Raw genomic sequence first — 15927 nt, forward strand, 5'->3', positions numbered from 1 at the left:
AAGCCTGGTTTAAACCCCTTTTCATGAAGCAAAGGTGCTGTCCTTTTATTTCCTCAGTGAAGGGTGATGGGGGTCTTCTTTGTCCCTCCCCACCAGTACAGGCGAGCAAACCTTTCATTGTGTTGTTATAGGATAGGGTTCTTCCCCCACACTCCCTGCAGTTAGCATTTCTGAAGTTTTACATAGTCCTTGACTAACATTCAATTAAAACCGGTTCCAGGAGACCCATGGTGAAAAATACAATGTATAATTTACAATTAAGTAGCCAGATAGATAAACATTTCTTGTCTGAGAGAGAACTACTTTTGTTAGTCACTAGTCTATAGACACAGATGTTAAGATCATTTTCAGTGTATATACAAAACATTTGTACATGGGTAGCACAGTGATTTTGATAACTTTCATGGCATTGGCTTTTATTTGAGATCTCAGGTGACACTCTTTGGTGAACTAGAATGTATATGCCTGTGCACCCTCTCCATGACCCTCTTCAGTTGACACTTAAGAGGTTCCTGGTCACATTTGGTCAGTATGCAGATTTGTCATTCTTCACGTTAAATATTGATTTCAACTTCAGTTCGATTATTATTTACCTCTTGAGGTCAACAAACCTTAAGATTCTCTAAAATAAAGAGTCAATATGTGCTTATATATTTTATAATTAACAAATGACTTGTGGCCCAAGGCAAAATATTATGTATAATTTGACTGCAGTTCTGCAACATTATCCAATTTCAAAATAGACTTGTTTCTGCTCTTGTTTTAGGCATCATATTTGATATATGCATTTTCTTTTCATGTAAATATAATTTCTATTAAAAACTTTTTTAATATTTTAGGAACTGATTAGTATTATTCTACAACTGTTAAATACAAATCTTGGTAGGCTCATGTAATGCCAGTACTTTGCATAGGAAGGGGAAGTTTGTAGTGAGAAACCCAGTGAGTAAACAAAATCACTTTCAGCCTAGAAGATAAGACCTTGAATTCAATGGGCTAATTCAGTACATTATTTAACACAATATTCCTTTGATCTCTTGCAATCAGTGTTTTTATGTACATTTTTCTATATATGCAATAGGACTACAGTCCTTGAGTTTAAGCCATACAGAGGAGAAACATGGTATTACATTTTGGTAGCTGCTTTGTAACACTAGCACAAATAAAGCAGCAAAGTCAGACCTACTCCTCAGTTCTTCAGCATCATATTTATTTTTGTTATACAGCTAATGCAGGGGCTGCTGAGGACAGAGCTGTGGTAATCTAGGCACAACCATACCCTGTCCTGCTTCACAGGTCTAAAGCACCACAGAAATGAGTGATATCAGTGTTCAAGGTGTTATCTAAAGTAACTTGATAAGGAAATGCTGAACTATATACACTGGGGTATGCAAGGATTAATTAAGAGGGCTGGGAAAGTTCTGCCATAGTGATAGGGGTATGGCATGGTCAGATACTGTCCCTATTGATTTATAAACATGCTTTTCTCCCTTCCTGCTGCTTGGATAGATAAGCGCACAGCTGCACCAACACTGTAACTTCTAAAGAATACCATTGTATGTAACATACTGATAGAAATGTAGCCGTGTTAGTCTGGTCTAGCTGAAACAAAAAACAGGACTATGTAGCACTTTAAAGACTAACAAGATGGTTTATTAGGTGATGAGCTTTCGTTGGCCAGATCCATTTCCTCAGATCAAATAGTGGAAGAAAATTGGCATGACCATATATACCAAAGGATGCAATTAAAAAAAATGAACACATATGAAAAGGACAAATCAAATTTCAGAACAGAAGAGGGTGAGGGAGGGAGAGGTCAATGTCTGTGAGCTAATGATATTAGATATTGGGGAAGCTATCTTTGTAATGGGTAAGATAATTAATGTCTTTGTTCATGCTTAAATTTGATACTTTACGTCTAGGTCTTAACAAAGACATTAATTATCTTACATTTTCAGGGTCACAACTGTTTCTCTCTACCCTGTCCCCTTCCCCCCAGCAAATTGCTGATTCAGGAAGATTGTAATGTAAAAACTGCACACTTGAGCTGAAACTACTGTAAACAATAAACAGGGGTGGGTATAATTACATGCATCACGTGGTTATTACTATTCATTATATGGGTGTTCTTATAACTAAAAAGGTTTTAAGGGGAGTTGTCATGGATAAATATATTTACAAACTAACTTGGATAAAAGAGTAACCTTTTGATTAATTTGTTGCTCAGACAAGGGTTTTGGGGTCCAAGGCCAAACAAGTATCTGCAATGAAGAAGCCCTCTACTCCATCTGCCTCTGGGTCACCTGTTCTTTTTTAACAGCATACACTTCCATAATGACCTTTGGGGGTTCTTTCTGGGGGCATTAAACTGGGGACTTTCTACTTCAAGGAACTACCATTTAACTGACAGAATAAACTGCATGTTATTCTTACTGTTTTCATAACAAGATGGGTAATGTAAAACAGTTTTCCTGATAATCACCCTCTCAAAAAAAGATAAAGGGAAAGGAAAGAATATTATTGTAGTGTTGATGTTTACAGGGTTTTTTCACACACATTATTTACATCTGAGGAAAATGATCTTTCTATGCTAATTCAGTTCATTCTTATTTTAGGATTGGTGACGTATACGTTTTGTGCTTGCCTTTTCATTTCAATCTGCCTAGCACATATGTTTTGCAGTGACTGTACCATTCTTCATAGTACAGCTAATATGTCATTGTGTTCATAGCACCCTCTACTCCCTTGCTAAAGGCAGAAGACTGCACTGTCTGTTGGGACACTGCCATCATCCGATGGAGCACAGCCAACTCAGAAGCAACAAAGTCCTTCACGCTGGAGTACTGCAGACAGTATTCCCCTGAAGGAGAGGGTCTCAGGTTAGTCTCTGAGGTCTGAACTGTGGATAGATGAGATTAAATAGAAGTTAATGAGCTCTTTCCAGATCATGGATTATTACATAAGAGATTATTCTGTTTGTCTTGAATTACATAAGAAATCAGCTTCTAGGCCAGATGCTAATCTCTGAGATTAGATGGGAGAACGCTAGAAATATCGTCCTTTTATTCTAAACTAACGGACCCATTCACTTAGGCCCCAAGTCCTTATGCAGTTTTTACCCAGGGAAAACTTAAATTGAGCTACTCCTCAGTTGGGAAATAAGACAGTAAAGGACAAATTCTATTACCTTTAATGTAGCTATGTTCCTCCCCTCTCTGAAACCACTGCAGTTGTGCTGAACAGAGAAGGGCAGGGTCTGGAAAGTCTGCTGTTTGATTTTTTATGAAAAAGAATTAAGAGACCTGAAAACCTGTTGTGTGGGTTCAACACTAGAGCATAAGAAAAGAATTAATTCATGTGATTTAATAAACACATCACAAGTACATTACCGGTATGTACAGGGCTCGACAAACTGCGGCGAAATCCACTCGCCAGCTCCTCACTGTGGGTCTGGGGCATGCGTGCACCGCTGGTGAATGGGGTGACCGGCTGAAATCTACTTGCAAGTAGATAAATGGATTTGTTGAGCCCTGGGTATGTACTATGCCTGTGTTAAATTGTAAGATTTTCCATTTGCTTGTAAACTTTCCTAAGACCTGCTCCATCAATGAGTTTTGTGTGGGTGAATGTGGGGTCATTTCTGTCAGGCTCTGGGTGCTGGGGTGGGGTGGGGTTGAGTGGCCTGGGATTCAAGCCCACCACCCTGTCCCTGTCCCCTAGGCCACTCCAGAATCCATTCCATCTGCGTACCTTGAGGACATCCCTTATCTTGCTGTATCCAAAACAAAACAAAACCCTTACATTGTAATATCCTCAGGGCAGGAATCTAGCTTGCTATGTATTTGTGAAGCACCTAAAGCAGTGGGGCCCTAGATCCTGAGTGGGTTCAGATTCAGGATATTCTTGTAATGCAAATAATAATTATCAATAATTCACATACTTCAAAAATTACAATAACCAGCTTATCCAAATGGCAAGTGCAAGCAATTTATAAATGATTTCTCCTAGGAAAATAAATACTAATCGTCACTAATTAATAACCTTTCCTACCCCTTGTCAAAAGAGGCTCCCCCACAGAAAAACAAACCAATTCTTTGGCTGGAGCTGGTGTGGAACATTTTGGTGAAAAACTTTTTTTTTTTTTTTGTCAGCTAATGCCAATTTATTTAAACCAAAACTTTTTGTGGAAATGTGCTGGTTTTGAGCAAACTTTTGGGAGAAGTTTTTCAAGGCTAGGATGGAATTTTGAAGGATGAAGGAAAAGGAGGGAGATCCATCCCAGAATAGTTAATAGCCCTGTGATTAGGTCATTCAGGTGGAACAAGGACTTGAACATCAGTTGCTGATGTCCCGCATTACCATTCTAGCTACTGGACTATTGGCTATTCTGAGCTGAAGCTATTTCTCTTGTTTGTTTGTTTATTTGTTTTCATAAAAAAAATGCTTCAAAGGGTCTTTGTTTCATTCTGATAATGGAATGGACTATTTTTGAAATCTCAGATGTTCATGTGACAACAAAACCACTTCCCACCCAGCTCTGCCTACCATCTATCAGTTCAAACACAGTAATGATGGCATTGATTACATGTGGTTTTGTCATCCATATCAAGGCACATATTTGTCAGTGGAGAGTAAGAGAGAGGTCCCGGTGACATCAGCATCGCCACAGACTTCAGGATATGTGCTCACTTATTTTCTGTCCTCTTGTACCTTCCCAAAGAATGGCAACAGAGAGAACAAGAAAATCCCCTCAGGCCTTCACGATGCAGGGACAGTAAGGAAGATGGATGTTTATTCAGAGGCAAGAGCCCATTGTCCAAAGGCATTTGGGGGATAGCTTAACTGCTCTTAAAAATAACAAAAATGAACAAGGCTACACATACTCAGAGGCAGCTGGTGGTAGTCTCTAAGGAAAGGGAATATTAAACAGGATAAATACATTTTAAAAGAATATTTAAATAGCCTCAAAAACAAGTCAGTACCTATGTGCCAAATGTGGCCGCCAGAGCTCTACAGAGTAGACCGACCATGGCTCCTTCTGATCTTTAAATAGGGAGTTGAGGTCTGCATGGACTAAATGTGCCAAAACGTAGAGTTTTGTCTTAATCCAAACAGAGGGAAGAACAGAAGTTCTTTGTGGGATAGCCAATGGAAAGCCACTGTATGAGAGCAGCTAAAATGGGGCCTTTGAATTCCTGCCACTACTGTCTTCAGTTTGGCAAAATGTGGTTGCCATACAATACATGTTGACTCCAAGTTTACTTACAATTAATTGGAATAGCCTCTATTCTGGTAAATAACAGAAATGAATAAGATACAGTTTTCTGCCAGCTGTGAGCAAAGTAAGTTCAATGTGGAACAGTTTGCTTGTGCAAAGATAACTGTGCCTGCAAAGTGACTGACCGGCCATTGTTGTCAAATGTGCCTATGCAAAATCTGATGTATTTATGAATCTATATGTCTGTATATTACTGAATCAAATTGATATTTTGGCCTGTCTGTGGATAGAAAATAGTTTTCACTATGACCAGAGTGACATTTCAGAAAGAACAAAAAAAAGAAATTTCTTAAAGTTGTTCCAGGGAGATGTTCCCAATTTTTAGAAAGATTTTTGCCCCCATTCACTATATACAACAACAGTTTCCAACCTAATTTTCACAAAAATCAGAGGGAAAAGACTAGCCTAGAAAATGTTCTATAGTAAAGCTTGATGTTCCTCAATATTTTTGCAGATAGCTCAAGTAATAGGAAGCAGCCTGATGATGATTGGTAGTATACCATCACATAACAGAAAATTAGGGCCCCCTGACATAGGGCCCAGGAAACTTGGTGGATGTCTCCTACAGTTTCCTCTGAGTTCTTCAATTGGAAGCATGGGACAAACAGGGAGTGCATTTCACGGCCACGTCAGATGTTGGGGATGTTCCAGAGTCAGACCAGTTACACAGAGAACTTGTATTTCTAGTCCCATCCTGTTTTGCTCCAGCAGCTCCATGATGCCCAGAGACTCCCCATCTTGTGCTTGCCTCTTGGCTTCCCCTTGAAAGGTGGTTTTGCATTACTAGTGGGAATCAATGTAATATAACTGCAGAGGTGGCCTGGGCATTGTGGAGGGAGCAGAGAATGAGGGAGGAGAGGGCAACTTGAGGGTCAAGGATGCAAATCACACATTCCTGCTGATGTTACCAAGGAAAAGAAATACAGTCCTAGGCTACATTAATATCTCTGCATATATCCTTCTGATGAGCCAGCACAGACAAAAGGGTCTTCAATGGATCCATCCTTCCAAAGAGCCATGGGGGGACTGGATCAAGAGCAAATGGTTGTGGCTTCCTGGAAGCTCCAGGAGATCCACCAGTTATGGGGACAGGACCACACCCTTTCAAGTGCCCCAATGGGTGTGTTTGGAAGAATCTCTGCAAAGAAATCTGCACAAAGATTTTCTCCACAAATGTCCCTGTCCCCTTCAACTTTCTGTCTTCATGAGGTGCAGAACATTGCTATGGTTGTGGCTGAAGATTTCCTCCTGGCTGTGTATGAATTCAGGGAGCTCCTTCTCACACATCCTTCCTGCCATTCAATCCTTTTCCAGGGTAGGTGGGCTTGAAATATTCTTTCACTTTCTGTACCTCAGCTGTTCTCTCACAGTTCCACCTTTTCTGGGTGGAAAAGTTAATGGAGATGTGGGTGGGAAATGAAAAATGTAGAGAAATATAGTCCTTGGATTAGCTGTGTGGGCTGTTCAGATGGAAACTGTGAGAAACCTGTGAGGCAGAAATTAGTATGTGGTGAATTCATAAGAAGTGGAAATAATTGTGTTTGTTTTCCTGAGTGAATTTAATACTCACACCCTTAGAGACTGAATTCTTCCATCTATGCACAGAATAATCATGGCAGAGGAAACAGCAGGGAAGCATCCCTGCCCGTTGCCTTGACAATATGTTTGAATCCTAAAGTGGAGGGAACTACCTCTGGCAGCAAAAAAATCATAGAATCATATAATACTAGACCTGAAAGGGTACATCTACACAGCAACATTATTTCAAAATACCTAGCGTTATTTCGAAAAAACTACACAGCAAGCAGTTATTTAAAAAAAAGTTGAAATACTGTCGAGCTGGAGGACTTCTTACTCCCAACTCCTGTAATCCTCATTGTACGAGGAGTAAGGAAAGTAGGAGGAAGAGTGCTCCGTTTCAAAATAAGTGCTGTGTAGACGCTCCTAATTTCTAGATAAGTTGCACAATTGACATAGCTCAATTTGCGTAGCTTATTTTGAGTCAAGCCCTGCTGTAAAGATGCACTCGAAGGTATCTCGAGAGATCATCAAGTCCAGTCCCCTGCTCTCACGGCAGGACCAAGCACCAGCTATATCACCTCTGATAGATGTCTATCTAACCTGCTCTTAAATATCTCCAGTGATAGAGATTCCACAGCCTTTCTAGGCAATTTATTCCAGTGTTCAACCACCCTGATAGTTAGGAAGTTTTTCCTAATGTCCAACTTAAACCTCCCTTGCTGCAGTTTAAGCCCATTGCTTCTTGTCCTATCCTCAGAGACCAAGGACAACAATTTGTCTCCCTCTTCCTTGGGACACCCATATAGATACCTGAAGACTGCTATCATGCCCCCTCTCAGTCTTCCTTTCCAAACTAAACAAGCCCAATTCTTTCAGCCTTCCTTCATAGGTCATGTTCTCTAGACCTCTAATCATTCTCATTGCTCTTCTCTGGACCTTCTCCGGTTTCTCCACATCTTTCTTGAATGTGGTGCCTAGAACTGGACACAGTACTCCAATTGAGGCTTAATCAGTTCAGAGTAGAGCGGAAGAATATCTTCTTGTGTCTTGCTCACAACATTCCAGTGAGAATAATACTATGTCTCCTGCCCTTTCAGTCTTTTGGAGAGTGCATTGAAAAATGACAATGAAGGCCAGTTATGATGATGGTTTAATGACATGGACATGTGTCCAGTAGAAACTAGACTAAGATCACCAACTCCTTTCACATAGGCCACTTACTGGCAAAACTCAGCACCACTGATCTGTGATGGACCTCAGTTGGCACTCTGATGCCAATTGCTACCTTCAGATATCTCAGCAATACTGTACTTATCTAATAACAGGAATACAAGCCTAATAGGGAATAGGCCACTTTGCTTGGGGCCACTCTCCGAAGTATTGTCTCCATAGAGAATGATAGTTATAGAAATGCTGACTGTGTTGAACAGGGAAGCCTGGTTCATCCTTTAGTTATTCTGGGACAATTAAAGCTCCTTTCAGAGTGGTGTAGATAGGCAGATAAGCAGGCTTGAAGCACATGGCACAGCTTGAAATGGACCTCAGATCACCTGATTCCCGGGTCTTGAATTAGCCATAAGACCATTCTTCCCTCTCCGTTGGCCCCCTCCTGAGAGATATATGTGCTGGCAAAATCTTATGTGCATTCTGCTCCCAACACCAATATGGATGATGTCAGTCCAGCTCTAGAAGTTGGGTTTCATTGGTGGATGGTTTGAAGGGAAAACAGCTATTTCAAATACAGAGGGCTTTAATATATATATGTCACCCCCTGGCTTCTACTGAATTTGAAAGTGCCCCCTTTTGAATTTTTATTGAAATAAATGGGATATAATTGTTGTATGGATGAAAACAAAAAATCAGATTTCTCATGTCTCAGGAAAATGTTCAGTGTACTAGGCAATTTCTGACCACTGAGAAAGCATCAGTGAGGTGACACAATCAATTTAAATATAAAGAAAGCTGTAATTCTTTCCTGCTTAGTCAAACAGTGTTACATATAATACCTGGAATTTGGAGACAGACTCTAATACAGTACTTAGATTTCTCATTCTAAACAATCAAGTGAGAAAATGGAAGGAAAAAGCCATCGGTGCCTTTATTTTTAATACCCTGTACTTTTTATCAAAGATTTTATAGAAACAGTATGAAAGCTTAAAAAAAAAAAAACTCTCGAAGAAGGGCCAGGATGTGTCATACTTTGACAAGACAATTATCTTTTTACATTTCCAATTGTCTGTAAAATGTGCAGGCATATTTTAAACAGCGAGTATAGAACAGAACACTCAGCATATTTTGTTAGATTGATTTTCCTTCCTCCATGACAGAAATTATAGGGTTCAATGGTTTATGCTAGATTAAGGGAGATCTAGCATCACAGTTTGTCATGGGGGACTTGGAAATGAAGTAGGCTTTTCCCATAGCACCATCAGGGGATGTTAACTGTGCTGCTTCCCTTTCCACCTACTTACCATGTACTCACATAAACCAACACCTTTTTCATACTAAACTTCGTATTACTGACTAGAGGGCTGATCTAATGCATAAACGACAAAAGTGTTTGCCTAGGGCTCTAGAGGGGCTGGGGGTGGGGAGAGAAGCAGGGTCATTGGCTCAGTTTTCCACCTCATCTCTTCCCCCAGCAGCCTGACCAAAAGATAAGGCCTTCAACGATTTATTTCTTGATTGGGGTTCAGTTTGTTATGTGTCTGGAGCTGGTGAAATTAACTGTATGTTGCAAATGAATGTTCATCTTCTTGGTTTATCCTCTTTTATTAGTTGGCACCAGCAGGGCTATTTTTTAAACCCTTAATCTCAGATAAAATTGATGGGCTCTTATTCTTAGGAAGCTTAAAGCTAGCTAAAGTAGGTTACAAAGCACAGTACCTTGCTGGCAGACTTGTATTATTTTACTGATGGGTCCATTCTGAGTCCAGACAACTTTGTGCTGCTATTTAATTTGAGCTGTAGATGAAATACTACTATCTCATATTGAAATGGGCCCAAAGCTGAAATTCAAATATCCTCAGACCTGGAGGACATCCCAGTATGGACTTAATTGCTGATCCTATTCTAAACACAAACCTCAGGTCTGAATGCCCCTGTACTATGAAACAGTTTGGCCTGACTTGAGATGTGGATGTTGCAGCTTGCTCCCATCTCTGTTCAGACGGACAGGTTGTATAGCCTTTGGTTAGGTGAAGAAGCCTTCTCATATTTTATGATATAATTATTCTTCAATGGAGGGGGGGGGGGAAGTTTTCATGGTTGGGCAGTGATTTTTGTGACATCTCGTATGAAAAACAGGAAGGCACTCTGCAGAGAAAAGTGCTGCGCTTTTGTCCATTCATTGAGACAAGCAATTTTTTATACATGTCTGATGTATCTTGATTTTAGCACTCTTTTAGTCAGTGTTCTCTGCTTCTGTCACAGAACTTCTAACGGAGAACTATGAAAAATGAGTTCACCTGCAAAAACAGTTGGGTTGTCAGGCTGGGACTTTAAAATATTTTAGAGTATCCCAGGCTATCTTACTTAAAGTAGGACGTGTGGACAAAGCTTAGCAAAACTCCATTCCTGCATAAGTCCTGGCTGCCTCTCCTTCCTGGCTCCTTTCATGCTACTGTAGCCTGCCTCTTAAGCGCTCCTTTTGCATTCTTCTTGTACTCTCATCATGCCTTTTTCCACACTACTTCTATGCTTGGACCATTCTTTCTCCTTTATGTGTCAAAACTTAAAGTCCACCCTCTCTTTAGTAATTCCTTCTCTGGTCACACTCCATCCACAGAGCCTGAGATAATCCATCGGTACGATCATTCACATGCTTAAAGGCAGGCACATGCTTAAGCACCACATCGAATTAAGTCTCTTTCTTGATAGTGATACTGTTTGTCAGTCTCCATCAACTTTGGATTATCTGATTCTGTATTTACTGCATCTATTTTTGGTATTTGCATGCTTATTTCTATACCAAGGTTTGGCTTAGTCCTGATGAGATAAAAACTCCCAACCGTTTGAAGTTCACTCAGACTGGAAACATCTTTGAAGGGCAGAGTGATTTTTTTCCTCCGTTTTTTAAAGACAAATGCCACTGTACAATGCATACAATGGAGACATGAAAGAAATTAGCCCCAGTATTCACATGGGTATGTCTACACAGCAGGGCAAAACTCAGATTAAGCTACGCAACTGAAGCTACGTCATTTGCATAGCTGAAGTCGAAATGGCTTAATTCAGTTTTTGATGCTGTCTACAGAGCAGGAAGTCAAAAGAACAACACTCTTCCTTTGACTTCCTCTGAGGGTTACCACGAGTCAGAGTAAGAAGTCCTCCAGCTCGACATTATTTCAAAATATTGGCTTGCTGTGTAGACGCACTCCTTGTTATTTCGGTATAATGTCAGTGTAGACATAGCCATGGAGTGCAATCTTGCAATCTTTATAGACATAAAACTCCCTTTGAAGTTAAAGGGAGTTTTGCCTTCACAGGGAATGTGTAAGGAGTGTGAGATTTTGCTCAGACTAAGAAACAAGACTCAGATGAGCACTGGAAAATACTAGTGGATGAGCACTAATCATTCTTCAGTTTGTACTGCTCTCTGGTGGGACATCTGCAGAAAAACAGTTTAGATCAATTAATAATAATGGGCTTATGTAGCAAACTGCATTTGCAGTCTGACATACTGTGGAATAATAGAAATTAGAAATAAAACTTAGAGATAAGGACTAATCTAGTTCCATCCCCCTATTGATGCAAGAGCACTCATTGCAGTTTGGCACCATTCTGATCTCATTTTCAATGCCCTAAGTGAGGGGGTTCCCATCATTTCTCCTGCTGGAACCATTTTCATCTATCTTTTGTTCAAACACTTAGCAGCTGGTCTAACTAGCCAACTGGACGCTGGAGAGATGCATGGTGGGAACCAGGATGAGAGGAATCATTTTCCCATGTTTCAGAAAAGTTGCAGAGCCATTTTTTTTTATCCAGAACCCATACAGCAAGTAGAGAGATGTAGATTCTGTGCTGTGGTTGATCCCCAACTCTCTCTCTCTACTCCTTCCAAAAGATGGCACATTGAGTCTTGTTCACAGATTGGGCACATCTAGACTTGCTTTCACTTTCGAAAGAAGATATGCAAATTTGGTGCGGATTTGCATATCTTCTTCCGATCACTTTTTCGAAAGAGGTTCTTTCAAAAAAGAAAGTAGTCTAGATGTGATTCTTTTGAGAAAAAAAACCCCTTTTTCGAAAGAACCATTTTCCTAAAAAAATGAGGTTTACACGGTTCTTTCAAAAAAGAGTTTTTTCCTCAAAAGAAACGTGTCTAGACTACTTTCTTTTTCAAAAGAACCTCTTTCAAAAAAGCGATTGGAAGAAGATATGCAAATTTGTGCTGAATTTGCATATCTTCTTTCGAAAGTGAAAGCAAGTCTAGACATGCCCTACATCCACATCCCCCACATCCAGCTCCATCGTGTACAACAGAATCAATTGTGAAGGGACAGGTCTGTGGAAGAAGGCAGAATTTGCCCCAGACAACAACCTACAGTTACACTTGAAAATTGGGTAACTGTATGGTATGTACAGACTGGTATTTGTGGGCAAAGTTACGTAATCGGTGCAACTACCTGCTAGCTGTGCACTTGGATACAGTTGTGTGTATGCAATGGGTGTGTGTGTGTCTGTGGGACTTAGAAAACATGGACCTAGAAAATGAGAAAATACTGAGTTCAGACCATGTGTTTCCATCAGAATAAAAAGTAAAGTTCATATTTTTCTAGATACCCCGATGCCTTCAAAGCCATTTGAAAGTGTCTGTGAAGTAGATTGAGTGAGCACTGATTTCCTCAGTTTCCCTGGATGTGTCATGGTTCCAGCTGTCTACGATGTGTGAAAGCAGGAGCTTTTGAGGGATCATAAAAGGCAGGATTAATCAAAGTAGGACACTGTGCCAAGGTGGTTCTCCTGTTGCTTTATCTTGTAAACCTAGCTAGTTAAAGTGCACTGCAAAGTTAGGGAGGGGATGCCGCATCTTTTTAGCTGAATGGACAAGAGCCCACAATAAGATGTGTGGTTCCCATGTATACTCTAAGAGTGGTAATTTGAAACATTGTTGAAATCTGTATTTAAGCAGCCTGATCATGCCGGTCATGTGCTCTCATATGAAGCTGTATTTATTGCAGGTTTTATTTCTTGCTTAACTCGTTTATCTGGCAACAAGGCCATTTTACTGTGACTATCAATGAAAATTAGGGATCCTGATTCTCCACTGGCTTGTGCTTTGAATACTCACTCCCATCTGTGCAATCTGAGCACAGTGTGGCTGTTAAATGCTACTAAATCAGATTAGTCTAATTTTACACCTGATTTGCATAGTTGTAAAAAACTACAGCAGGTGCAAGGCAGTGGAAACTCAGGTCCCTTTAAAGGACTCGGCCAGTAAAACAAGAGGAAATGTCATAGATAAAACAATAAAATCCATCTATAATTTGAAGAAAAGATCTGTCCATGCTTCCATCCAACCTTATTTTTTCCTACAGTGCTCATCACTGTAATATTCAAGTGCAGTATAACATAGCTACAATGGCTTAGCTACTTGTTTAAAAGATAACTTTAATTTGGTTTCATGATAAGTGTGTTTTCAACTGTAAAAATTGTTGAATTTTTCTAGATCTTTTGCTGGAATAAAAAAGCCAGAACTGGAAGTTACTCTGCAGCCCAATGTGAATTATTTCTTCTATGTGAGAGCTGTCAACTCATCTGGGACAAGTGATCAGAGTGAAGCTGCCCTCATCTCAACAAAAGGTAGAGCTGCATTAGGGTAGAGTGGCAGGGCACGCAGAGATGATGTAAGTGCCCCAGAATGTAATGCTGAAATTTAGTCTCTATAAGTAATTGGTTTATTATGACATACTGGGCCAAATTCTGATTTGACTGACATTTCGTATATATTGGGAATAACTTAGAAGAGTTGGCCAGTGTAAGGCTGGTGTATGTGAAATCAGTATCAGGGCCATTGGAAACTGTCCAATATTTTTCAGGTTCTGGAACTTTATACAGTTCCTAAAACAATACAAAGTTCTGCCCTCTTTAGACAGCTCTAGTGCATTCAACAGCTGTAACAATGAACAGAAACTGATCTTTGTCTTTCATCCCCTTGGGTGCCTTACCTGGATATGTTTTGGGTTGGTATTTTTAGCCTTGGCAAGACATTACTTATAAAAGATTCTATTAACTAATTATACAGAATTATCTGAAATACCACTGAAAGTTTGTAATTGGACTTTTCAAGAAAACTTAGTCCAGGGTTCTAGAAGAATATACTGGATGGCAAGCTCAACTATGAAGAGCTGTGTTTTGAAGTCAAGTATTTTTCAAAACATTTTTAATACTAGGGATCTCTGTGTTGCCCAAAGAGTTTTTGAGCTACTTTAACCCATTGGGAGCCTCTGCCTTATTTGGCACAACATTACTATTACAAATGAAAAAGATTTTGATGGAGGCAGCAATAAGATTAGTAAAGAAATTTGGAGAACAATTACAGCAACAAACTGTATGTAGTCATACAACTTCCCAGAGTATCGCTTGTTGTGACTCCCTCTGGCAGATTCACAGTGAGGCCGTATATATCATGAGTTCCCAAACTAGGGGGCGTGAAGAAATTCCAGGGGGGGGGGGGCACTCGAGGTGACCCAGCCCTCCCCCCAAACTCCCCAATTAAGTTTTTTTTTGCTCAACAAGTTTTGTTGCTATTGGAGGGGGGAGGAGGAAGGTCTTCTAAAATAAAAAAGGGGAGCATGATGCCAAAAAGTTTGGGAACCACTGGTATATATGAGTGTGCTACTCTAGTGGGGAACTGGATCACTACAGTATAGTAAAGAAAACCATTAATGTTCAAAACTGCTGGATTCCTCTTTGTGAAACTCTCATGATTATGTTGGAAAACACAACAAAAATGATGAAAATTTGTCAATGCTGTTAGTCAGTGCTGGTAGCCACTGATTCTCTTGCTGTATAATTGTTTTATGTGTGGGAGTGTGAAGCAGGGAAAACACTGCTGATGTAGGTGTAGCCCTGATTTAAGGCTTGCCACTTGCATACACCACCTCCTTTTTTGCAAAAATAGGATGTCTCTAAGCTGCCATGTTCAGATCCAGATCTGAATTTCATGAGAAGGGCAGTTGTGCTTAAGGGTGTGCTGTTTGGGCTCTTGTTCTCTAAGAGAAACCCATTCTTGCTGCTGTGTCTTGCTTAGATAACAGTGATTGTTGTTGTCTTGCTTGGTGTTTTATGATTTCAAACTAGCATTGTAGTCATCTCTGAATTGGTGTGTTTCTTTATCATGACTAATACCAGGAACTAGATTTCATGTGATGAGTGACACAGCTCATCCTGCTTTGCAAGTGTCGGCCAATGGAACTGTGATATGCCTTCCTGAGAGAACCAAATTCTCTGGGTAAGTATCAGACTCTTGAGCATGGAAGTTCATATCAGTATGGGGCCAGCTCTTCAGTCTTATCTATATCCAGTTTTGGCACCGATTTAACTCAAATGGTGAGGAGAAAACATTTAGTTAAATTGGTGCAACACTCTGATATGGTGTAACCCAGTCTACATCGGGAAGCTGCACCAGTTTAACAAAGTTATTTTTTCTACTGATTTCATTAAATCAGTGCAAAACCTATGTCTTCATTGCCTTGTACACTGTATAATCATCTATCACTGTACTAGATGGATGCAAAATACGTAATCAAATGACAACATTTTACACCCACTTTACACAGCTGTAAATGGTTATATAGGGTGCAAGGAAGTGGAAACTTCTCCTTAAAAACTAAGGGAAACTGGACTTACACTGCTTTAGGAGGGAACAGAACACCTCTTCAATGAGAAGTTCATTTTTAGAAGTAGAATGGGACACAGCTTCAATTTTAGCACTGCTGTGAAGTGAAAACATCCATTACTACAAACTTATAATGGTACTTTGTTTGTGGTCACACCAATTTATTTCACTATTTGGATTTATAGAACAGCGTGTATCTCATACAATATTTGTTTGACAGCTGATTTAAAAACAACCTATACTAAATCATTATGGAATTTTAGAAAACACCTTGGTTGTTCCAGAA

The 15927-nt window shown here is 39.9% G+C and overlaps 1 protein-coding gene across 2 annotated transcripts in view; it reads left to right on the forward strand.

Annotated features, from left to right (window-relative positions):
• Positions 1-15927, forward strand: part of CMYA5 (cardiomyopathy associated 5) — a 66755-nt gene that overhangs the window by 37898 nt on the left and 12930 nt on the right. Inside the window, exons 9-11 of one of the 2 annotated variants that reach the window (XM_006119181.5) lie at positions 2732-2879; positions 13470-13603; positions 15155-15254. In XM_006119181.5, coding sequence (XP_006119243.3) covers positions 2732-2879; positions 13470-13603; positions 15155-15254 — 382 coding nt within the window. Of the gene's footprint in view, positions 1-2731; positions 2880-13469; positions 13604-15154; positions 15255-15927 lie in introns of those variants that run through there. The other variant, XM_075932342.2, reaches the window with a different exon arrangement.

Source organism: Pelodiscus sinensis, chromosome 6 (assembly GCF_052426305.1).
Source record: "Pelodiscus sinensis isolate ZL-2025 chromosome 6, ASM5242630v1, whole genome shotgun sequence".
Classification (NCBI taxonomy): domain Eukaryota; kingdom Metazoa; phylum Chordata; order Testudines; family Trionychidae; genus Pelodiscus; species Pelodiscus sinensis.